The sequence below is a fragment of the Phoenix dactylifera genome, chromosome 1 (assembly GCF_051530095.1).
Source record: "Phoenix dactylifera cultivar Ajwa chromosome 1, Ajwa_hap1_PhDact_Kaust_v1.1, whole genome shotgun sequence".
In the NCBI taxonomy this organism is placed as follows: domain Eukaryota; kingdom Viridiplantae; phylum Streptophyta; class Magnoliopsida; order Arecales; family Arecaceae; genus Phoenix; species Phoenix dactylifera.
The window spans coordinates 174325-198063 of NC_143190.1; the positions used below are offsets into that span (position 1 = coordinate 174325).

The 23739-nt window shown below is 42.7% G+C and overlaps 2 protein-coding genes across 4 annotated transcripts in view; one reads left to right on the forward strand and one right to left on the reverse strand.

The window, feature by feature from the left end:
• Window positions 1–549: 549 nt before the first annotated feature.
• PDX2 (pyridoxine biosynthesis 2) lies at window positions 550–8776 on the reverse strand. Its single transcript, XM_008793136.5, has 7 exons — window positions 8222–8776; window positions 7989–8116; window positions 6219–6306; window positions 6048–6121; window positions 5744–5935; window positions 965–1044; window positions 550–880 (listed from the first exon to the last, which is right to left on the reverse strand). The coding sequence occupies exons 1-7, from the start codon at window positions 8271–8273 to the stop codon at window positions 754–756; spliced, it is 741 nt and encodes a 246-aa protein (XP_008791358.1). The 5' UTR covers window positions 8274–8776; the 3' UTR covers window positions 550–753.
• Window positions 8777–20127: 11351 nt separating this feature from the next.
• HOS1 (ubiquitin-protein ligase) overlaps window positions 20128–23739 on the forward strand; it is a 41940-nt gene continuing 38328 nt past the window's right edge. The window contains exons 1-2 of one of the 3 annotated variants that reach the window (XM_008793138.6): window positions 20128–20437; window positions 20578–20733. In XM_008793138.6, coding sequence (XP_008791360.1) covers window positions 20632–20733 — 102 coding nt within the window. In that variant the 5' untranslated portion in view covers window positions 20128–20437; window positions 20578–20631. The remainder of the gene's footprint in view (window positions 20438–20577; window positions 20734–23739) is intronic. The other 2 variants (XM_088715511.2, XM_026805098.4) reach the window with 2 other exon arrangements.

The window sequence follows — 23739 nt, forward strand, 5'->3', positions numbered from 1 at the left end:
ATATCTTCTTCCATATTGGAGAGCCACTTGAAGCGGAAACTGAAAGCAACGTAGGGACCAAAGACCATACTTGACTCTCACTAACAAAATCCACAAGTTATCAAGCCAATGCAACTTTTTATTGCCATCGCGTACTCTAGCCGTTTCCTTCTCTCCGCGGCTCCTTCAAAATACGCAGACACAAAAACCACGCTCCAGCCTTTTGACCTCATCTTGGTGCTCTAAGTCTCTCCGCTAAAGGAGGCATAAGAGGCATGCCAGCATTAACCTCGCTGGAATGACAGCAGCAACCAAGGGTCGAGGGATCATGGCCTTCATTACAATGCTGGTTTCAGGAACAAAATAATGGTCTTCTCCAACACCAATAGTTGGCAAGATGGATCAGAAAAGCAGTTGAAGCAAAATTGCCCGGTCATCCAAAAGAGAAGAAGATGATGCACCTAGGTGCAGCAACGTCTTTTCATAATACTTTCTCTTTGTTAGATGCTTGATGTATGGACTGGGCTTCATACCCTCACACCATGAGTAATTATGGGCCCAAATCAATGATTGATGGACCTGTCTTCGACCAGCAACTCGCAGGCCGAGACAGAGTTATTCAAAGCAAAATTACCTCCAACTGTTAGATAATTATATAATCAATTAATAGACATATATCCATCCTTCGATAGGCAGGATTCTTGAAAAAGCTGCTAGAAAATAGCCAACTTTGCGTTAGGAACATTTTAAGCAACTACAGCTATAATATCAGCATCACTGAAATATGGGAAGATCACGAGGCCTTTTCCCTGGACGATCTTCTAAATACCACCCAGGTGCAGACATGCATTCGAGGCTCCTTTCACCCGTCTCTTTTCCCATGTTTAAAAAGAAACTGTGCCTGTGAAGAAAATGCTACATCTCAATATACTAACCAGAGAATAAACTAGCCACCTTATGCTGCAATTCAGTAGCTGCTACTTACCACCGAGAGTCAGAAGTCAACTCAGGGTGAAAAGCCGTTCCAAGCAAGTTCCCTTGCCTTACCGCAACGATCACTCTCTCCTGAGAAACAATTGTATCAGGTCAAGAAGTTGCACACAGATTACACAAATGAATTAGATTTAGCACATCACATGAATTCGTAATGAGGTTCCAAGATTTGACCAGTTCACAGAAGAAAATAAGAAATATAAAAATTAAATTTAGAGTTGTGTCATCTTTCTAAACCATCTGTTGCAGAATATTGAACAAAAGAAACAACTAACAGTAGAAATTTATTGTAACATAATTAACTAATGCTACAAAAATGTTATCGATTTCTTATCAGATAATATCAGATAAATATATTTTTGCCACTTTATCATCTATGAAAATGATTATGTCCCAATAATAATAGTTGCAAGATTACCAGAATTATTTCAGCTCATAGACCAACGCTGTGTTTCATCTCATCCTAGTTTTAGTAAGACGCTTTTAGATTTAAAAAGTTGATATGTTTAGTAGTTAAAAGGATAAAGTTCGAAAATGGAGAGCTGTAAGATGATAGAGGCAAAAAAATCATGAACTTAGAAAATTCTTCTCAAAGTAGAAATTCCATTTTTTTCCTTCCACATAATCAAAATCATGAAGACCCAATCCTCTCTTAATTTTCTTCCAAATAGACTAAGTGACTTTGATGACATAATAACCCTACAATTTTCCTTGTTCAGCTTTTGAAATGAACTCACAAACTTGGATAAATATTCTTCAGCTTTGTGCATTCATCAGTACATGCTCAAGGGAAAACTAAACGATATTGCAGATGATTAATTCTTATTCGACCCAAATGAACTCCCACTGAAGTCTAAATCCTATTCCCCCCTCTGTTTAGCATTCTACTCAGCACTGCTTGAAACAATATTTATACAAATAGTGATAATAGATCGCCTTCCATTAGACTACATGCTGGCTGACTATGAGCTGTAGGAGTTTAATTACTTAATATGGACAAGGAAAGAGAAGTTATGTAGCTTCTAGTACAATTTCTCCATTTATCCAAAAATCAATGACCCTAATAACTTGAACCAGAAAGTTCCAATTAACTCAATGATATGTTACTAGCATGTCTACTTTCAGCATCATGAATGCCCTAGTCTTTACCCTCTTCATAGCATAAAGCACTTCTCGTGTTGCAAAAACATTTTGCATAATGTATCTTCCAACTACGAAAGCTAAGCATTCAAAGTAGTCATTTTTATATTTTTTTTGAAATCATTCAAAGCATATTAATCTTATGACCTCCTTAAGCATTAGAGACTTCAAGTTAACAGTTACAGATTATTCTTGAGCCTTCATAGTTTAGAGACTATTCTTGAGCTGTAGAGTCAACAGCTTGGAATCCTTGAGCCTTGGTTAAATTATCTTGCAAATTACATTTCAAAAGGTCGCTATAAGTTATTCCCTTTAAAATTTTATCGGGTTTTTTGCATGTACCATTATAAATATCTGAAATTGCATACCCTCACAAATTTATTATTTGCATGTATACTCTTATCAATTATTTTCCTTTGCATGTCTACGATGTGTTCAACATGCCATTAACACCATGAAGAAAAGAGGAGTTTAAATATGAAATGAATGAAATACTCTTAACTCAATAAAGGTAGATATGCAATAAGAAATAATTTATAAGAGCATATATGCAATAGTAAATTTGCATGGGTATACACAATATGAAATATTTATAAAAATATACGTGCAATAAAACTTTTAATTAAATGCCGGTTAAACTAACATCATCAAACGGATTATGATATTGAGGGAAGATGTGAAATAAAAAATAATTTATAAGGGCACACACGCAACTAGCGAATTTATGAGGGTACACATGCAATTTCATAAGGGTACACATGCAAAAAACCAAATTTTATCTCCTGCCTTGCTGTTAAATGTCCGTCTTTGTTCTCCAACCAGTGAGTTCTATTCTTCGATGGACGATGTTCATGCGACATAGAAGATGTTTAGTGAGGCAACAACTGAAGACAAGATACCAAGTTCCAAAAGTTACCTAACAATGTTCAAAACTTGATTCCCATACAAGTTCACGGGTTAACAGCTGGAAATGACATAATTTAAATGTGCACAAATTTCTAAGCAAACAACATGAACACTATTAACAATTATTACACTCTATGATACCAAAAAGCAGTACATGTATGGCAAGGGATCAATGCTCCAAAGACCAACATAGGTAAATACATCACCCACTAATGCAGTACGAGGGTAAAATTGAATTTTTTACCTCTTGTCTAGGGTAGAGTATTCTTTTAAAATCAGGTGGTATCACAGCACAATAACAAGACACCAGCAATAAGGAAGAAGAAATGTCTATGGCCTTCGGAGAGAGATCTTTTTGAGGAATCTTTTTTTTTAATATCATCTAACGTTTTCGCAACAATTTGTGATCATATTTATGGATCCTCATTCACCTGCATTCCTACCTAGGGCCACCTCTGATGGTACTCAAAGTTTCTTCATATCCTTCCTCACAACCTCAATGTTAATTTAAGTCTTTCTCTCATTCTTGTACAACCTTCCACACAAACTAAAGTATCTCTTTTTATACAAGCCTTCTTAGAACTTTGTTGTACATGTTATACTATCATTAATTGATTTTCTATCATTTTTGTCTTAATTTGTGCAACTCTTACAACTCTTCTAATATATTCAATTTTAAATTTATCCTTCTTAGTTGTACCATATCTTAGCATTCTCATTTGTACCATTCTTAATTTGTTTTCATATGCTTTCTTTATTGCCCAACATTTTGATCATACAACATTACGAGCCTTGCTGTTATTCTATAAATTGTTTTCTCAAGTCTCAAGATATTCGTCTATCCTATAATATTCCAGATACACTTCTACAATTCATCTAACTAGCACTAACTCCATTATATATATCTTCATCTATTTCTCTGTTATTTTGTATAATAAGTCTTAAATAATAAAATCGGTCGCTCTGTTGTATCTCTTATCCATCAATCTTAATTGATATTACATCTCTATTCACATTCTCATTAAATTTGCATTTATATATTCTGACTTCATTCCCATTGATCGATACTATATCTTCTGCAAATAACATACACGATGGTATATTCTGCTGAATATTAAATATGAGTTCATCTATAACTAATACAAATAGATAAAGGCTTAGTGTTGTTCCATGATATAAGCTTATCATGAGAAAAATATTTGCTGTACTACAGTAATTCCTAACACATGCTAATGCCTCAACATACATGTCCTCGGCTATTTCAATATACCGCTTATGCGCATCCTTCTTAAAGACTATCAAATCACTTTTCTTGGCACCTTAACATAAGTTTTCTCTAAATTAATAAAGACCATTTATAAACTTTTCAATTTCTCTATATTTTTTTATCAATTCTCTATGTAAAAAGATAGCCTTCGTTGTTGATCTTTCAGACATCAATCCAAAAAATAGGTATCTCAAACAATTATTATTTTTCTTAATTTAATTACCCTTTCCCATAATTTCATAGAATGACTTATAAGGTTTATTCTCCAATAATTAGAACAGTTTTGTACATCACCTTTATTTTTATATATAGATAGTACAATAGTTCTCCAATTATTTAATATTTTCTTAACTTTTATAATTCACTAAATAAGTTAGCAAGCCAATTCAATCCAATATCTTCCATAATTTTCCAAACCTCAATAGATCTTTCATCTGGCCCTAATACCTAACTGTCTTGCATTCTTTTTAAAGTTCACTTTTATGAATTGTACAAATAAAACCTTGAGTTTTTCTTGATTGTACTTTTTTCATAAAGATTTCCTTAGTAGAATACTAATATCTTAGTATTCTCACTTTTGATGCATCTAACTTGATTGATATCTTTAATTTTCCTTTCTCTAGCTTTAGCTATTTTGTAAATTTCGTTCTCACCTTCTTTTGATCCCAATGTATCATATAAATTATCATATAATATGCATTTAGCCTTACTACTAGCCTTTTTGCATCTTGCTTAGCTTCCTTGTAAATTCCTCAACATCTTTTATTTTTTGCCAATGTTTAAAAATCTATTTTGTTTTAATTGCCTTATGTACCTTATTATTCCACCGCTAAGTTTCTTTAATATATATATATTGTTTTCCCTTTGCCTCTCCTAGAACATCTTTAGTTACCCTCTTAATATACTTTCCATTTCAGATTTTGCTCGGTTTTGTCCTTAAATTCCAATTTCCCTCCTTGAATAATTTATTCCTAAAAGCTCTTTAAATTCCACCATGTTATCTTTGGATATTCATTAATTTCTTTTCCTTTCTTCTTGCATTTAGTATAGATATCTAAAACTAGTAACTTGTCTTGTGTGGTTGAACTCTCTCCTGGTATCACCTTATGATCCTTACATATTGATCATGTTCCTTAAAGAAAAAGTAATCTATTTATGATAAATTTGATCTGCTATTAAAGGTTATTAAGGTCTCGTCTCTCTTTTAAAAATGTATTTACAGGTGCTAAATCACAAGCTGCACAGTTGCTAAATCATAAACTACTATAAATTCAATTAAATAGACCAAATAAGTGAAATCATTAAATAATACTTAACTGAAATAATAGTTTGGGACATATTCAAAAAAAAGTCATACAAAAAGGTAGAAGAAAATAAATAAGAATCTAGCATTTTTAACATTTAAACCTATAGCATCACTGCTGAGTGATTTATAGAAAGCAAGGTACGGACACAAACCTTCTTGCCTTCATCAGTAGGTACTATAGTCCTTACATCATCAGAAGGAACAGGACAATCAGCTAGTACTTCAACATCTGGTCCTGCTTCTAGGATGGCTGGGGCACGTATAAACACTCCACGGAAGCTATCAGGACCCCCTTCTTTCTCTGCAAGCTTAGGCACTGACAGTAGAGTTTCAAAGCTCTGAAGCTGCAAAGCAATAACAGTATGTAATCATTGAGCAGTTGTAATCCTCATTCATTCTATCGAAATAGAAAAAGAGACAGCGAACCAATAAAATTCCCAGGTGGACATACTTTACCTGGCTGCCAAAGAAATTTCGATGGACAGTGCAGTCCAGCCCTCCAATAAGCTCTTGTCCTCCCAACTTCTGCCCTGAATAGCCAAAGTTGAGTCATTAGCTTAAAATTGTGCTATATTTTGATAATTATGTCCTTTTACTACAAAATAATGTATTTCATGGCTTACTCACCAACTGCCTTGTCTGCCAACAAAATGAGTCCAGCACAAGTCCCCCACACAGGCTTTCCAGTGCTTACAAACTCCCGCATTGCAGGAAACTGCAATTCGAATAAATTGATATCTCAAAAGTTAAACCATTTTCTTCGCCGAATTAAAGGAAAACAAACTTCAGCACCATAAGTGCCTTACAAACACCCACATATGAGAAATAAGATGGCATTAAGGAAGCAACTCTACAGGCCGAAAGAAAGAAAAGAAATCAGCCCATTTAATTGACCAAGCCTAAGGGACAAGAATATAATTAATAATTTTCTTTGTTAACATATCTGAACAAGCTTTTGGGAAGCTTGTGTACAAATGACATAGTTTTGGATGATGGTAAGGTCAGTGTCCAACACTAGTATAGAATGACTTTGTCCAGATTCTAAAAGGCAGGATTTACAACACAATTATAGGCAATATAGACATGCATGCATATAATGTTTTAAAAGACAGCTGCCTTGACCCCCAAGGAGGGGGCTGAGGACACAGTCCAATAAAGAATTTAAGATGTGTGTGTGTGTGCCCCTATGTTTTTGTGCAACCACATCTTCGTAAATGCGAACATAAATGTGAGTTGTTTGAGGATAGATCGTGCACATGAATATGCTTAATCTGAGTTTTTATTAGTGAAATACAAGTGTCAACATCCTTCTTGCAAGATAGCAATAGTTATGAGTCATATTAACAGTTTGACCAAAATAAATACAAAATTAATTTATCTAAACTTTAAGGCCATATGTATTGAAGTTATTTTAGCTGTGTTTCCTATATATGTTCTTCTATTCTTTTCTTTGGAGTAGTCAAGTGGGTTTAGAGGTAGTAAAGAATATACAAAGGATTTTTAAAACGTTGGCATCCCGGATGCCGGGCCTCTAATTGATTCCCCATTAGTTCATTCAGGAGAATCCAGCAATAACTAACACAACAAGGGTACCTCAACTAGTTGGAAAGATCAACATGGAAACATAATGGTTAATTGGAGGACTCCATAAAGACATCACTTTCCAGGCGCATATTCAGGAAATCAAAACTACAAAAGTCAATATAACGTGCGAGTAACAATTTCTAATGCAGTTGTACTTCCCTAATACATTATGTGATTGGGATGCTCACCAACAATAGCATATCAATAGACAGGAGGTTAAGAGGAAAGCAGAAAGTAAAAGGTTAAAACATCACTACATATGCCAAGGCACACATGTAGATGAAGAATGAAACAGAGATGAATGCAATGGAAACAATAAGCAAAGCAACTGCTTCCCACTTGCATATCAACTTCAAACACATCACGTTTCTAATGGATGATGTGAACTGGAACTACTTGTCTCTAGAACAGAATAGAAAGGTCAAGTTTCATGTCCATAACATATGTGATGGGATGTTGCAACCCCACGCTGCAGAAAAAGAAAAAGAAAAAGGGAAAATACAGGAACAGATTGATAAAGGGGAGCCTGTGAGTAAAACAGAGGCATATATCAACAAATGCAGCATGTTTCTTGTTTGCACATTAGTTTCAAGCAATAGAAAAGAATTTAGAAGGAGAAGACAAAATGAAAAAGTGTGCTAGATTAAAGAAACATATGCATAAAGGCATTTGAACAATAACCGACCAGTAACCTCCTCAAAACAAGTAAAGAGGGATTAAGGGGGGAAAAGCAGCCAAATTTTCTTGTTTTCTTTTTTGCTGAAAGAGGTTTATTGACACAAGGGAGATCGCAAGGGATAGAAAGCGACGGACCAGGTTGTGGCAATCGGCGAGCTTGGCCATGGTGGTGCTCTCGCCGCCAGGGATGATGAGGGCGTCCACGTTATTCAGCTGCTCCGGCTTCCTTATCTCCACTCCCTTGACCCCGATTCTCCTCAGCGCTGCCAGAGGATAGTTTTCTTAGCCACGGCAACATGAACACAAAAGAGAGAAAAAATTGACGAAGAGGAAGGAAAAGAAACATGAAGAGGAAAAGAGAGGCGGGCCTGTTATGTGTTCGTTAAAAGAACCCTGCAGTGCGAGGACGCCGACCGCCATAAGGCACCCGAGCCGATAGAGAGAAAACGAGAAGGAAAAGATGCAGGATGGAGCCCCAAGAAGACCCACCAACGCGATGCGATTTGAAGAGGAAGGGGAAGGAACGGCGGCGGCGCGAGGTAAGAAAGCCCCAACCGGAGCGTAGCCGCGCACAGCTAAGGCTGCAAATGGGTCGGGTCGACCCGTGACCCGACCCGACCCGAACGGACCCGAAGAGAATGAGCAAAACAGAAGGAAACCCAAACGCCGAGCTCTCAAGCTTTTGGTTTAACTTGGGACAGGTATAGCAGCAAGAAGGCCAGAGAAGCAGACCCAAGATGGTTTCTTTAATGAATGGGAGCTATCTCAGATATGTTCTTGTGCCAGAAGAAGAAGAAGACGAAGACAGGAGCTCCGCACAGCCGTGCTCTGCTTCAGAATCTCTTGGGCCCAGAAGAGAGAGAGAGAGAGAGAGAGAGAGAGAGAGGACCGCTGGTTTGAGTTGGAAAGAAGGTGGCTTGTCCAAGGACCAGAAATGATGCTCAGTAGGTGGCTTTAACGGCACTGAGTTGGTGGTAAATGGTAAGGGAAACAGAAAAAGAGAAACAAAATCAGGATAAAGGCTGCACAAAACCACCTAAAATCCAGCAAAAGCTGAGAGAAATGAGTTTGCTTTGTGATAACAAGCAAGAGAGTCTCTTCTTTTTTTTGTGTGCGGGTGGTGGTACTATTTGTCGTTTTTAAGTGAATTTATGGCGGGTTTTCAAGGCAGACAGGAAGGAGATATGGGTTTCCTCAGAGGGGAGCAGGGGGGCGCCAAGTTCCGTCCAATCAGTCATATAGATAAAAAATAGTGTGATATGAAGTTTGGCTTGCAGACCGACTTACTTAGGCCCTGTTTGGGGAGCTTTTGGAGGGCCAAAAAGTACTTTCTGGCCCTCCAAAAATACTTTTAGCTAAAAAATGGTGTTTGGTAAATTTTTTGAAAAGCTGTTTCAGCTTTTGCGGGAAGTTGAAAATAGCTTTTGGAAGGAAGCTCCAATTTGGAGCTTTCCGAAAATGCTGTTTTCAGCTTTTTCGGAAAGCTGTATTTTTGACCAAAATACCCCCATGTAAAAAAAAAATTCCTCCCCAAAAAAGGTTCCTCACCGCCTGTTCCTCTCCCAACCGACCCGCCCCCCTCCCCCCGGCCCTGTTCCTCTCCCAAACCACCTCCCAACCCACCCGCACCCCCACCCCCACCCCTCCCCCCCGCATCACCGCCGCCGCTGCCGCTGCTGTGCCTCCCTCTCCCCCGCCGCCGCACCCCGTCCCTCTCCCCCGCCGCCGCACCCCCTCCCTCTTCCCCGCCGCTGCAGTGCCCCGCCGCCGCACCCCCTCCCTCTCCCCCGCCGCCGCACCCCCTCCCTCTCCCCCGCCGTCGTAGGGCCGCACCCCCTCCGGCGCCGTCGACCACCGAGACTGCCGCCGGCCACGGCCCGGCCCCCACCCGCGGCCGCCGTGGCCTGGCCCCCTTCCGGTGCTGCCGGGTGCGCGGGAGGAGAAGAACGGAGAAGGGGGCAGAGGAAGGAAGGAGAAGAAGAGAAGAAAAAAAGAAAAGGAAATAAAATAAAAGAAAAGAAAAGAAAAGAAAAGAATAAATAAATAAATAAATAATGCATAAATAAATATTTATATAAATGAATGAATGAATGAATAAATAAATAAGATAATAAATAAATATATTTCAATGGATAAAATAATAAATAAATAAATGCATAAATAAAAATATATATACGAATGAACGTATAAATAAATAAATATAAAGAAAAATAATGAGTGAGTGGCAAATAATCTGATCCTTATGATATTGATAAGTACGGTGAATTTGTCGCCATTGCAAATAGTTAAGTAAAAAGATAATCTATTAAACAGATAAATAGTTATTTATTATTGTATTATACTATAAATATATTATTATATTACATTATATCATAATACATTAATATGTAATGTTAAATAATTTAATATTATGTTATATTATGAAAAATTAATTTATACTAATAATATATTATTTTATACCTTTATTATTGTATTATACTATACATATTATATTATATTACCTTATATCATAATACATTAATATGTTATTTTAAATAATTTAATATTATGTTATATTATGAGAAATTAATTAATACTAATAATTATATTACCATTATGCTATGCTATGCAATATCATATTACTATATTATAATAATAATATTTTATATTACAGTAATATTATACTATATCGTATATTATGTATTAATATATGTTATGTTTTATCATGCTCTATTGTATAATACTATGCAATGTCCTTTATGGTAATTTTGTCATATAAAAGTACTTTCTCAGTTTGTTTACCAAACATATGTTAAAGTGCCACAGCACTTTAAAAATATAGTTACCAAACAACAAACAGCTTTTTATAACAGCTCTACTTCCAACAGCTCTACTTCCAACAGCTCTACTGTCAACAGCTCCCCCAAACAGGGCCTTAGTAAGTCATGAGCTATCTGTTCTGACTGGAGGTCAATTGCAAGTCTTTCAAGTCATGGGTCACTGGGCACGTCATAATTATGATATGATCAAATTAGATTTGCCCAAATTCTTTTCCAAAAGCACAAAAAGAAGTTGTAGCCCCCGGCTTAGATCCGGATCCGAATCGGATCCGACCCATCCGATCTTCAATCAGATCGTATCTGGATCCATAAAAAAAGCCTAGATTTGTGGTACGCCTTGGCTCATGATAGAAACTTGCTGAGAATAAAGTTTATGGCTTAAGATTAGAGAGGTCAGGCCTAACCCAGCCAAATGCCAACCAATGAGTCAATGAGAACCGCTTAAATGGGATGGCGCGGCAATTAGATAGACGCCAGCTAAGGACTGGGGAGGGAATGGGCAGATGGAGGAGGGAGAGGGTGAAGACGAGGCATACATTTTTAGAGCCGCCTTGTACTGGCGGCAGCAGCAATGGCATAGGTAGAACATGGGAAGTCTCCGATGCTTCAGGGCACTCAGGAGAAATAGGAAAATAAAAAATAAAAAATAATTCTACCAAAAGATTGGCTGCGTTGTTTTGTTTTTTTGGTCTTGTGAGAAAAGTAAGAACTCCCTTGGGAGTGCATATGGGGGAAGGCAAAACTAACCTGAATCTCCGCAGAATCTGGAGGGCTGGCAGAAGCCGTCCAAGCTCGCCCGGAGGAGATCGCCAGGCAGGAGCGGCTCAGTCGGTGACTCGGGAGCTTCAGGAGCAACTGGGGCGAAGGCGAGTCAACCCAGGCTGGGCACCGAGACAAGCTGCATGGAGGGCCAAGCCCACCGTGGTTGCCGGCTCGATGGGGTGGAGGAAGCCCAGTTGGGAACATCGAGGGCGGAGCTGGCTTTGGGCCTGCGCCTGTTGAAGAGGGGCAGACGCCCCTGGGCATTTGGTGGAGGGGAGGCGGAGGTGGCGCGGTGTTCGCAGCGGCACGAGGGCCCGAAGCCCTCCTCCTCCCTCTGGGACGGCGCTCGCACGGTCGTCCCTGGCCGGCGACGAGGGAGAGGGGGTAGCTCCGAGAATGGTGAGGAGCGGCCTGCCGCTAGGCCCTCCGGCGACAACGCCTCCTTCGGCGGCTGGGGAGGCGGCCCCACCACCGGTGAAGAAGGCCCCGGACAGAGTGGACGCTTCGGAGGAGATGAGCTGGGATAGGGGAGGCGACCATGCAGAAGGACAGGGGAAGATGAAGCAGGGGCAACTCGGACCGTCCTTGCCCAAATCGAGTAGGACGTCGCCGTGGCCCTCGGCGACGATGTCTCCTCTGGCGGCTGGGGAGGCGGCCCTCGCGCCGGCTAGCTCGGTCCCAGGGACTGTTTCTTCGGAGGACCCGAGTTGGGGGTGGGGGGGGGGGGGGGGTGAGGGAGTGTAGTAGTCGGAGGGGAAGAAGTGGGCATGATGAAGTTGGGGCATTTGGGAAGCCTCGCGACGAAAGTGGAAGATGGCGGGGTTGGGGGTGGATCGAGGCCCGGCCTCGTTTATGGCGAAGGTTAGAGAGGCCGGGCTTAAGTGCTTAACCCAGCCAAACGCTAACCAATGAGGCATTGAGAACTGTGTAAATGGGATGGTGCTAGCAATTGGATAGACGCCAGCCAAGGATTGGGGAGGGAAAGGGCAAATAGAGGAGGGAGAAGGTGAAGACGAGGCATACATTTTTAGAGCCGCTATTAAAGGTTATTAAGCTTTCGTCTCTCTTTTAAAAATGTATTTACCCGTGCTAAATCATAACCTGCACAGCTGCTAAATCATAAACTACTATAAATTCAATTAAATAAACCAAATAAGTGAAATCATTAAATAATACTTAACTGAAATAACAGTTTGGGACACATTCAAAAAAATGTCATACAGAAAGGTAGAAGAAAATAAATAAGAATCTAGCATTTTTAACATTTAACCCTATAGCATCACTGCTGGACGATTTATAGAACGCAAGGTACAGACACAACCTTCTTGCCTTCATCAGCAGGTATTATAGTCCTTGCATTATCAGAAGGAACGGAAAAATCAGCTAGTACTTCAACATCTGGTCCTGCCTCTAGGATGGCTAGGGCACGTATAAGCACTCCACGACAGCTATCAGGACCCCCTTCTTCCTCTGCAAGCTTAGGCACAATAAAGTTTCAAAGCTCTGAAGCTGCAAAACCACAACAGTGTGTAATCAAGTGAGCAGTTGTAATGCTCATCCATTCTATCCAAATAGAAAAAGAGCGAGAGAACCAACAAAGTTCCCAGTTGGACATACTTTACCTGGCTGCCAAAGAAACTTCGATGCACATTACAGTCCAGCCCTCCAATAAGCTCTTGTCCTCCCAACTTCTGCCCTGAATAGGTAAGAGTTGAGTAATTAGCTTTAAATTGTGCTATATTTTGATATCATGTCCTTTTACTACAAAATAATATATTTCATGGCTTACTCACCAATTACCCTGTCTGCCAACAAAATGAATCCAGCACAAGTCCCCTACACAGGCTTTCTAGTGCTTACAAACTCCCGCATTGCAGGGAACTACAATTCAAATAAATTGATATCTCAAAAGTTAAACCATTTTCTTTGCCGAATTAAAGGAAAACAAACTTCAGCACCATAAGTGCCTTACAAACACCCACATATAGACATGCATGCAGTAAGATCAGTCCAACAGTAGTATGAAATGACTTTGTCCAGATTCTAAAAAGGCAGGATTTACAACATAATTATAGGCATATAGACATGCATATATATATTTTTGGCATTTTGTACCTTTGAGATTTGGCCAAGTATTTGAGCTCATTTTGCTTTGTCTTTGAAGACTGACTAGGCATTTGAGCTCATCCTGCTTTATGTCCAGCTAGCACGATCCGAACTGCATAGTTTAGGTTCTGGCCTAGCTTTCACATAACAAAATCTGTGTTGGATTTTTGCCGATCCTTGTGCTCGGCATTCACCTCCAACTTAAAGTCTTAGAAAGTCGATGGAGTTTGCTACTCTTGAGCTCGTCTGTCAGCACACTTCAAGCGCCCAGATTAGGCATCAGGTCGGCTTCAAGCCCTTGTGTAAAAACCGAGTTTGGAGCCCCCCTTTAACTTTCATATTGTAGTGTGCTAGGGCGTCTTTTAGTTAGGAGGCCGTTGTGAGCTTCGACGCTTTTCGGCCTTGTAGGTTTCTGTAGGCCTTACTTGGGTGCTCGAACCAAGGTCGGGTCGCCCTCAAACTTTTCTCGAGGTCGAGAGAGTCTCATTGGCTCATGGTCGAAACCTCAGGGCGGCCCAAGCTTGGCTCTGGGCCGTCTTTGTAAATTTACCTCCTGTAATCGCGGAGCCCTTTGACTCGCAATCGACACTGCAGGACGCCCCGAGCTAAGCTCGAGGGACGATTTCGTAGATTTATATCCTGTAGTTGTGGAGCCCTTTGGCTCGCAATCGACACTGCAGGACGCCCCGAGCCGAGCTCGAGGGGCGACTTTGTAGATTTGTTTCCTGCAATCGCGGAGCCCTTTGGCTCGCAGTCGATACTGTAGGGCGCTCTAAGCCGAGCTCGAGGGGTGACTTTATAGATTTGCATCCTGCGACACTACAAGGCGCCCCGATCTCGGCCGGGGCGCGTGGGCGATTACAAAAGGTGTCCCAATCTCGGTCGGGGCGCGTCGGCGAATAGTATTGGCTGTTTTGGGGGAGGACGATTCGGGCATGACCATCACAGTCTGGCTGCCCCCTATGGGTCTCCCTTACAGCTCTTAATTCACTCTGCAGGGCGCCCCCACTCAAATCGGGGTGCCGTTGTTTGCAGTTAATGGGCCTCTTCGGCTCTTAACTCTGCAGGGCACCCCCACTCAGATCGGGGCACCGTTGTTTGCAGTTGATGGGCCTCTTTGGCTCTTAACTCTGCAGGGTGCCTCCACTCAGATCGGGGTGCCCTTGTTTGCAGTTGATGGGCCTCTTTGGCTCTTAACTCTGTAGGGCGCCCCCACTCAGATCGGGGCGTCATTGTTTGCAGTTGATGGGCCTCTTCGGCTCTTAACTCTGCAGGGCGCCCCGACTCAGATCGGGGCGCCATTGTTTGCACTTGATGGGCCTCTTCGGCTCTTAACTCTGCAGGGTGCCCCGACTCAGATCGGGGCGCCATTGTTTGCACTTGATGGGCCTCTTCAGCTCTTAACTCTACAGGGCGCCCCCACTCAGATTGGGGCAATGTTGTTTGCAGTTGATCGGCCTCTTCAGCTCCTAACTCTGCAGGGTGCCCCCATTCAGATCGGGGCGCCATTGTTTATAAGGTGCCCCAATCTCGGTCGGGGCGCTTCGGCGAATATTAAGGACGCCCCGATCTTGGTCGGGGCGCGTTGGCGAGTAGTATTAAGGGCACTCCAATCTCGACCGGGGTGAGTCAGTGAAGCTTTCCACGGTTGTGGGAGCTTTTTGGCCCGCAGTCAGCACTGAGAGGCGACTTTGTAGAGTTGCATCCTGCGGTTGCGGAGCCCTTTGGCTCACAGTCGACACTACAGGGCGCCCCGAGCCGAGCTCGAGGGGTGACTTTGTAGATTTGCATCTTGCAGTCATGGAGTCTTTTGGCTCACAGTCGACACTACAGGGCGCCCCAAGCCGAGCTCGAGGGACGACTTTGTAGACTTGTATCCTGCAGTCGCGGAGCCCTTTGGCTCGTAGTCGATACTGTAGGACGCCCCAAGCCGAGCTTGAGGGGCGACTTTGTAGATTTGTATCCTGCAGTCGCGGAGCCCTTTGGCTCGCAGTCCACACTGTAGGGCACCCCAAGCCGAGTTCGAGAGACGACTTTGTAGATTTGGATCCTGTAGTCGCGAATACCTTTAGCTCGCAGTCGATACTGCAGGGCGCCCCGAGCCGAGCTCGAGGGGTGACTTTGTAGATTTGCATCCCGCAGTCGTGGAGCCCTTTGGCTCACAGTCGACATTGCAGGGCGCCCCGAGTCGAGCTCGAGGAGTGACTTTATAGACTTGTATTCTGCAGTCGCGGAGCCCTTTGGCTCACAATCGATACTGTAGGACGCCCCGAGCCGAGCTCAAGGGGCGACTTTATAGATTTGTATCATGCAGTCGTGGAGTCCTTTGGCTCGCAGTGGACACCGCAGGGTGCCCCGAGCCGAGCTCGAGGGGCGACTTTGTAGATTTGTATCCTGCAGTCGCGGAGCCCTTTGGCTTGCAGTCGATATTGTAGGACGCCCCGAGCCGAGCTCGAGGGGTGACTTTGTAGATTTGTATCCTGCAGTCGCGCGAGCCCTTCAGCTTGCAGTCGATACTGCAGGGTGCCCCAAGCCGAGTTCGAGGGGCGACTTTGTAGATTTGTATCATGTAGTTGTGGAGCCCTTTGGCTCGCAGTCGATATTGCAGGGCACCCCAAGCCGAGCTCGAGGAGCGACTTTGTAGATTTGTTGCTCATGCCGTGGAGACAACTGAAGCGCGTCAAATTCATCTAGACATTTCCAAGATGTTTCAAAGAAGTCCTAGAAAATAATTTTCATTAATAATATATTTTGAGATTCTCGGAATTTCAACTTTGGAAGACTAATAGCTCGTAAGCTCCGGTCTGCTAGATCCGAGCTGGTGGGGATGAGGGCTTCGCCATTGCCCCCCGAGGTCAAGAAGCTACCACCATTTAGGGCACATGGTTATGGCGTTGATGGTGCCCGTGATGGGGCGATTCTCATTCGGCCCCTCGCGCGGCTCTAGGCTCTGTTCCTCAGGCTTTCTCATGTCTGCTTTAACCACGAACGAAGTGACCCAGCTGTCCTTGGCGGACAAGGGCCTCGATCTTGTCACGGAGCTGGTAGTAGTCCTCCGTATCATGGCCGTGGTCTCTATGATAGCGGCAGTACTTGTTCAAGCATTTCCGCTACTCTGATGGTTGCATCTTTGATGGGGGTTGGAGGTAGCCGTGATCCTCGATCTCCATGAAGATCTCTGCCTGGGTGGATGTGAGGGGAGCGTACTTCCCAAACTTTTGGAGGGGGCATATTTCCTGGGCTTTTGGAGGGGAGACCTTGGACGAGCCGGGCTCTTAGGTCGAGGAGGATCTCTCTTGCATTGGGAGGATTTGCTCCTTGGTCAGTCGCACTCCTTATGGTGCTCCGCGATTTGATCCCGGAGCATCTGGATTTGTCGCTCCAATTTCTCGACTTTCTTGTCAAGCTCGGCGACGAACGAAGCTCCTGCCTGCCGGAGGCCTTGAACAGCTGCGGTAAGTGTTTGGACTTGCTGGGCGAGCAGGTGAAACTGCTCTGGCTGGACTTGAGGAATTTGATCCGCCGGTGTAGGTGCCGCAGGGGATGGACTTTGAAGCAAGTTGCTAGGAGTTGGTACCTGGCATCTCGATGCATTTAGAGCTTCATGACTCCTTAACCTCATGATCACAACTCAGGCCCTCCTTCTAGCGCCAAATATTGTGGTTCAAATTTAGCCCGAGGGTGACCACGCCGGGGAAGTCGAGGGAGTTGCCGGCCGGAGCGAAGAAAGGGAGGCCACCTCCCATATGACAGCGTACCTGCATAAAGCCTCACCGATGGTTCCGATGAGGACCCTCCGACATTCAAGTTAGAATGAATTTTAGTTGGTCCAAAAATTCTTAAGCATTACCTGATGGAGCTATTTATAGACCCCGTAGAGGTGCCCAGGTGGCGGAGGTATGGTCCATCCACATCATGGGAGGAGATGGATTTTAGCCAGATGGCGCGCGGGTAGAGCTTGCTTGAGACGCACGGTGTAGGCCGTTCTTGTGAACGGTAAAGCATTGATAGGTGTGGCAAGGTTTGGTTGGAGCAGCATGGCGTCGTTCTTAGTTGTCGTTGGCCAACAAGCAAAGCATGGCGCGGTAAATTTGTAATGTAAGCCACGTATATGGGCGTGAGCGCATACGTGGATGTGGTCGTGGGCGAGGTCGAGCTCGATGAGAGGTCGCATCATATACTTGGCGAGGTCGGCCCAGTGGGCGTTGAGGTCGGGCTCGCTTGGGGGCCATGACATATGTTTAGTGAGGTCGGCTTGGCGGGTGCTGAGGTCGGCCTAGCCTCCTCGATTCCAGAGTTTGCTCGGCATGGTGCTCTGAGCTCGAGGGTCGGGGCACGTTGTTGGATAGGGCGCCCCGAACTTGGCCGTGGCGCGTCGTCAAATATTAAGGGCGCCCCGAGCTCGGTCGGGGCGCGTTATCGAGTATAAGGGCGCCCCGAGTTTGAGTCGGAGCGTGTCAGTGAATATAAAGGCGCCCCGAGTTCTGTCGGGGCGCGTCGGCAAATATAAGGGCGCTCCGAGCTAGGCCGAGGTGTGTCATCGTATATTCCTACGGTCAAATGAGCTCTTTGGCTTGCAGTCAACGCAGCAGGACGCCCTAAACTCGGGCCCGGAACGTTATTATAAGCATCAGAGGAGGTTGCTGCAGGTCATAGCAACAGAGAAATCCGGTCGAGGTCGGCTGAGCTTTCAGCGAAGTCCAAGATCGGACTAGCTCTTAGCAGGACCGAGGTCTGGTCTGGTCGGTACTAAAGTCTGCCTGGCTAGAATGGGATGATCCCTTGTCCTGAACAAGACGATCCATTTTGCCCCCCATCAATATGTATATATATGTACATACATATATACATATATATATATGTATTTGTATGTATATATATGTATGTATTTGTATGTATTTATATATATATATGTATATATATATGTACATATATATACATATGTATGATATATATATATATATACATATGTTTATACATATGTGTATATATATACATACATATAGATATATATACATACATACATATACATACACAGAGAGAGAAAGTCTAGTGGAGAGAGAAAATCCAGCAAGAAAGAATCTCAGTCCAATTCAATCGGGGGTTTGGGTTTGGTTGTCAACAGCATGGGTCAACCTTGATCAATCAACATGTCTGGCCCAAAAAGAGAGAGAAAGGAGAAAGAGGGAGAAGAGAGGAGAGAGAAAGAAGAGAGAGACCTTGTCTTCTTCTCCAAAATAGGAGAGAGCCCTCTCCCTTTCCTCTTCGGATCAAAGAGGGCGACAAGGACGGTGGCTAGCCCTAGCGACGGTGGCCACGAGAGGTGGTCTGTCGGCCGTTGCCTCGCCAGTGATGATAGTCGGAAGGAAGAAGAAAAATAAAATAATAGGAGCAAGGGGTGATCAAACTTCACATGGATCATGGTCGGTTTCCCAGACTGACGACCATGCAATCTCGACGATCGAGGAAGTGGCGAAGTCCGGCCCGAATTGGCGGCCGGTGGTGATGAACGCTGGCGAAATGGACACCGAAACAGGGCTCTTCTATTTCGGATTGAATCCCGGTGATTAGCCGTCTCAAACTCAAGCAAGGATAGCTATAAAACTAGAAAAAGAAGGAGAAGGTAGCGTAAGGCAATTACCTCGATCCGGCGAGATTCCGATGGCCCTTTCCGGTGATGAATCAAAGAGGAGGCTCGAAGAAGCAACCTTGGAATCGGAGGCGATTTCCGGCGATTCTGGAGGCAAAAATCAGAGGAGGGGGAGGGGATCAAAATGGGCAAGATGTCCAAATTCAATTCGAACTTGGATTGCTCTCGGAAAGCCCTCTTTCTGTCGGTAATCAGGAAGGAAGGAGACAACTATCAGAGTCTTCTTCTTTACTTCATCGTGCCACATACGCGGTGCAGCTGGGCATAGCCCCCCTTCGGGCCGGCCCACAAGCCCAAGGATTTTTTTTTTGTTGGGCATACATATACATATACATACGTATGTAGGAAAATATACATACATACATATACACACACACACACACACAAACACACATATACATACATATATATATATATACACACACACACATTCATATACATACATACATACATACATAACATATACATACATATATATCCCTAAATCCTAAACTCTAAACCCTCAATCTTAAACCCCGAACCAACCCCGAACTCTAAACCCTAAACCCTCAATCCTAAACCCTCAACTCACAACCCTCAACTCTAAACCCTCAACCCTCAATCCTAAACCCTAAATCCTAAACCTAAAACCCAAAACCTAAAACCCCAAATCCTAAAGCCCTAAGCCCTAAGCCCTAAGCCCTACAACCCTAAACCCTAAGCCCTAAACCCTAAACCCTAACCTCTAACCCCCAAATCCTAAACCCTAAATCCCTAAACCCAAACCCCAAACCCCTAAACCCCAAACTCCTAAACCCAAACCCCAAACCCCAAACTTCTAAACCCAAACCTCAAACCCTAAATCCTAAATCTGTATTATTGTTTATTGTTGCTAAATATATATTAAAGTTTTAGAAATGTTGAACTTATTCTTGATGGTCGTTTTGATTTTGATTTTGGTCCCATTCAAGTTGGATCTTCACTAGAATAAGCTTAAACCGATCCAACCCTAACCGTGCACTACCCCACCGTCTCTGACCTTACATCCATGATCCATCCCCCGATCCCACGTATCGCCGTCCCTCCTCCTCCCTCCATCGTCTCCTGTCCGCTCCGTTCCGACTCCCCTCCTCTCTCTCCTCAACGTTCCTTCTGCATTCCTCCCTTCCGGCTGTCAAATCCCCCTTCTCCCTATTTTTTGGTTGTGCTATTTCATCTAGGCGAAACCTCGCACGTGTAGGAACCCCCTTTCTCTGGGCTTCCTGCAGGTTTCCCCTTGGCCGCGATGCCTCCTCTTCTTCTTGCTCCTCTTCCTCCTTCAAAACCTTAACCCCTCTTTCTCGACATCCCTTTTTGATACTCTTCTGCCATTAGTCTCTCACTGCACCGTTTTCTCTCCCATTTTTAGGGTTTTCGATCACCGTTACTCCTGGAAAGGCAGACGATTGACGAAAAGGAGGACATGGATCGAACAAGGTTGTCTGGTAGGGTTCCGTTATCTTTCAAGACTGGCAATGACCGTGCTGCTCGATGGATGCCAAACTATGGCAGCAGTGCCATTCAGGTACGGGCTCTTGGTCTCTCCCTCCTAATTCTGGAGCCCTGTTTTATATTTTTGCGTTAAACTTGATGCTTATTTTTCTGCTTATGCTTCAAAACGGAAGTTGGATGGCAAAAAGCTAGAGCTTGCGGCTACTGTGCCAGTTCTTTCTTTCTCTCTCTGCTAGAATTTCTTTAGCCCTGTCTAGGTCATTTGCTCCTTATCTATTAAAATATGATCTACAGACACTTTGAGCATGTGCTCTTTTAAATCTTGAAGAAAATGTTTCAGAATGCAAGGCATTAGTTTTTCTTCAATATTTAATTGTATCTTAGAGAAAGGAGAGTAACAATTATCTGTGAGGCTTCTCAGGAAGAAACTTGTTTTGACATTATTTTAGAGTAAGGAAGCTGAAAGAGAGAAGGCAAAAACCTCATTACAACTGTTCTAGTCTTGATGTTATTTGGTCCTAGTAGCCTATGATAAGCAAATGATGATGTTGCTATTTCAATTGTGGATGGAGTAATTGTTCATGGTAACTTGCATGACAAGAAAGGAAGTGCTGATGCCTCCTTAGGTATTGGAATGCCTTGGCAAATATGTTGGCAACTCAACCATTTGATTTGAGTGCCCCTTCATCTTCAGCATAACTTATTATTTCATTGATATAACTGGACAGCTAGATTTTTTTTTTAATACAATGCTACAAATTTTGATTAGGTGCTCCATGATTAGTTGCTTGTGTATAGATTAACATTCTGTTCATTGATTGAACAAATTACCAAATTCAAATTATTGCTGGAGGGATAGCTTTGAAGGAAAACATTTAGTAACAAATGATACAATAGTCATGGGAGGTGCTGGGTTACATAACTAGCCTATCAGTCTTGCACATGTAGGTGCTCCATGATTATCTTCTACTGTATAGGTTGTCATTCTGTTTGCTGCTTGGACATATTTGCCAATTTCTAATGATTAAAGAAGGGATACCTTTGAAACAATGAAAAGGCTAACATATTAAGGTTTGCTGGTACAAAAGACATGAAAGATGCTAGCTTACATGATTAACTAGCCTTTAGAATGAAACCTTGCATATAAAGCTGAAGTATTTGTTCTGGTTCTTTAGAATAAAGCTGATGTAAAATCATAGTGATTATAACAAAATTGACTTTGTATTATAAACAAGTGTTTTAAGGATGCAATTTAGGTCTTCTACACAGTGGAAACTTATGTTTCCATTGCATTTAGATTTAGGATGCATGAAACTTAAATATTCCCATTGTAGAAGGGACTAATGGAGAGACGACGGACTCCTCATCTCATTAGGCTTATCGTGCATCAGGATCAGTGTTGATGGCTTTCTGGAGTAGGAGTTGATGAATGGTCGAGGAGTGCTGCCATGCTGTGGATCTTCTGGAATAGGAAGCTTCTTGGGAGTTTGATGGTGCTCAACTCTTTGAGGAACAACGCAGAGTTTGATTGGAGGTTGACAGATGGCTAGTTAAGGATGCTTGGAGAGCACATCGAGGGCGTTGGACCGTTGGTGTCACTACAAGAATTTATACATTTAGCAATAAAAAAAATTTGTTGCTAAAAAATAATTTTGTCGCCTATAGTATTTGGTGATGAAAATAATTTCGTCGCTAGGTTTGTAATTAATGCCTCATCACTAAAATTCTTCTATGATGAAATAGTAGTTTATCACAAAATATTCAATATTTTATAATGAAATAAATTTTGTTGCTAACATATATATAATTCGCGGCAAAATAATTTGCCACTAAAAGTAAGTAGATGACGTTACCGAAACATCTATTTTATCAAGAAATGTCAGCTCCAAGGGTCATGTGCGCTTTTTTTTTTTTGCTACAGAAGTAATTTTTTCCATGACGAAAGCACTTTCGTCAAAAGATATTTTACTAATGAAACTTTCCTTATCCCAGAAAGATGGCTATTAGTGATGATACTATTTCGTCACTCAAAATTAAGTATTCTTTCTGAAAATGAGTAGGATATTATCCAATCAAATCTATTCCTATATTCTTTCTGAGTTGGATTGACGATATGGATTTGGATATATGCTTAAAATTTTAAATGCAGGGAAGAATTTCTTATATATATATACACGTACACCTATACAAAGGATTGAATCAAGGATGGCGGAATTGTCCCAAGTCGCCCGATTCGTGGTGTACTGTGCTGCACCAGCGGCAGATGGGATGGTTCTAGGGAGCAGAATGAGAAACTAGCAATGGATGGGGAGAGGAAGGGTGGCAGACGGCTGATGAAGACCGATGGAGGGCCGCAGAGCTGCACAAAGGGGCAAATGAGAGGCTCCGCCTCTGATTCTTCTGTTTCGTTTGAAATAGGGGTCCTAGAGGGGATTTTTTTAACTTCAAAAAAATTAAGCGAAGTCGGCATTAGAAAGGGGCCTCTTTTTTAATTTTTAATTTTTTTCAAAATTTAAAATGGTCCCATCCGAGATCTCTATTTCGAACAAAACAGAAAAATCGGAGGCAGAGCCCCTCCTCCGCCCTTTTGCGCGGCGTTCCAGCCCTCTGTGGCCCTTTGCCGGCCTCAGTTGGCCTTCCACTAGCCTCCGTCTCTTTCCCTCCCTTCCTCTCTCTTTCTCTCTTCTCCTCTCTTCGTTCTTCCTCCCCCCGCCTTCCCTGTTATATTAGTACGGGCCTCGCGTGGAATGATATGGGGGCATGCCGAACTGTGCTATTGGGCAGCCGGTCTGTCCCGGTGTTGGCATAGCAATCATTGGATTAAGCCCAAGATTTCTGGGATTGTTACCTGCTACTCAGCCATCGTGACAACATTAGCTTGTAATATGAAGATATGTTTTATCATACATATTTGGTGGCCGTTCTGTTCTATCATTCCATGCAAGAACTTGTTCATGTTATAAAATATACTCATCTCATATTTTAATAATTAATTATTTTTATAAACAAATCAATCCTCTTCTTTTTGACAAAAGTAAAAAATGAATAATTTCATTGGTCATGCAAGTTTCATAATTAC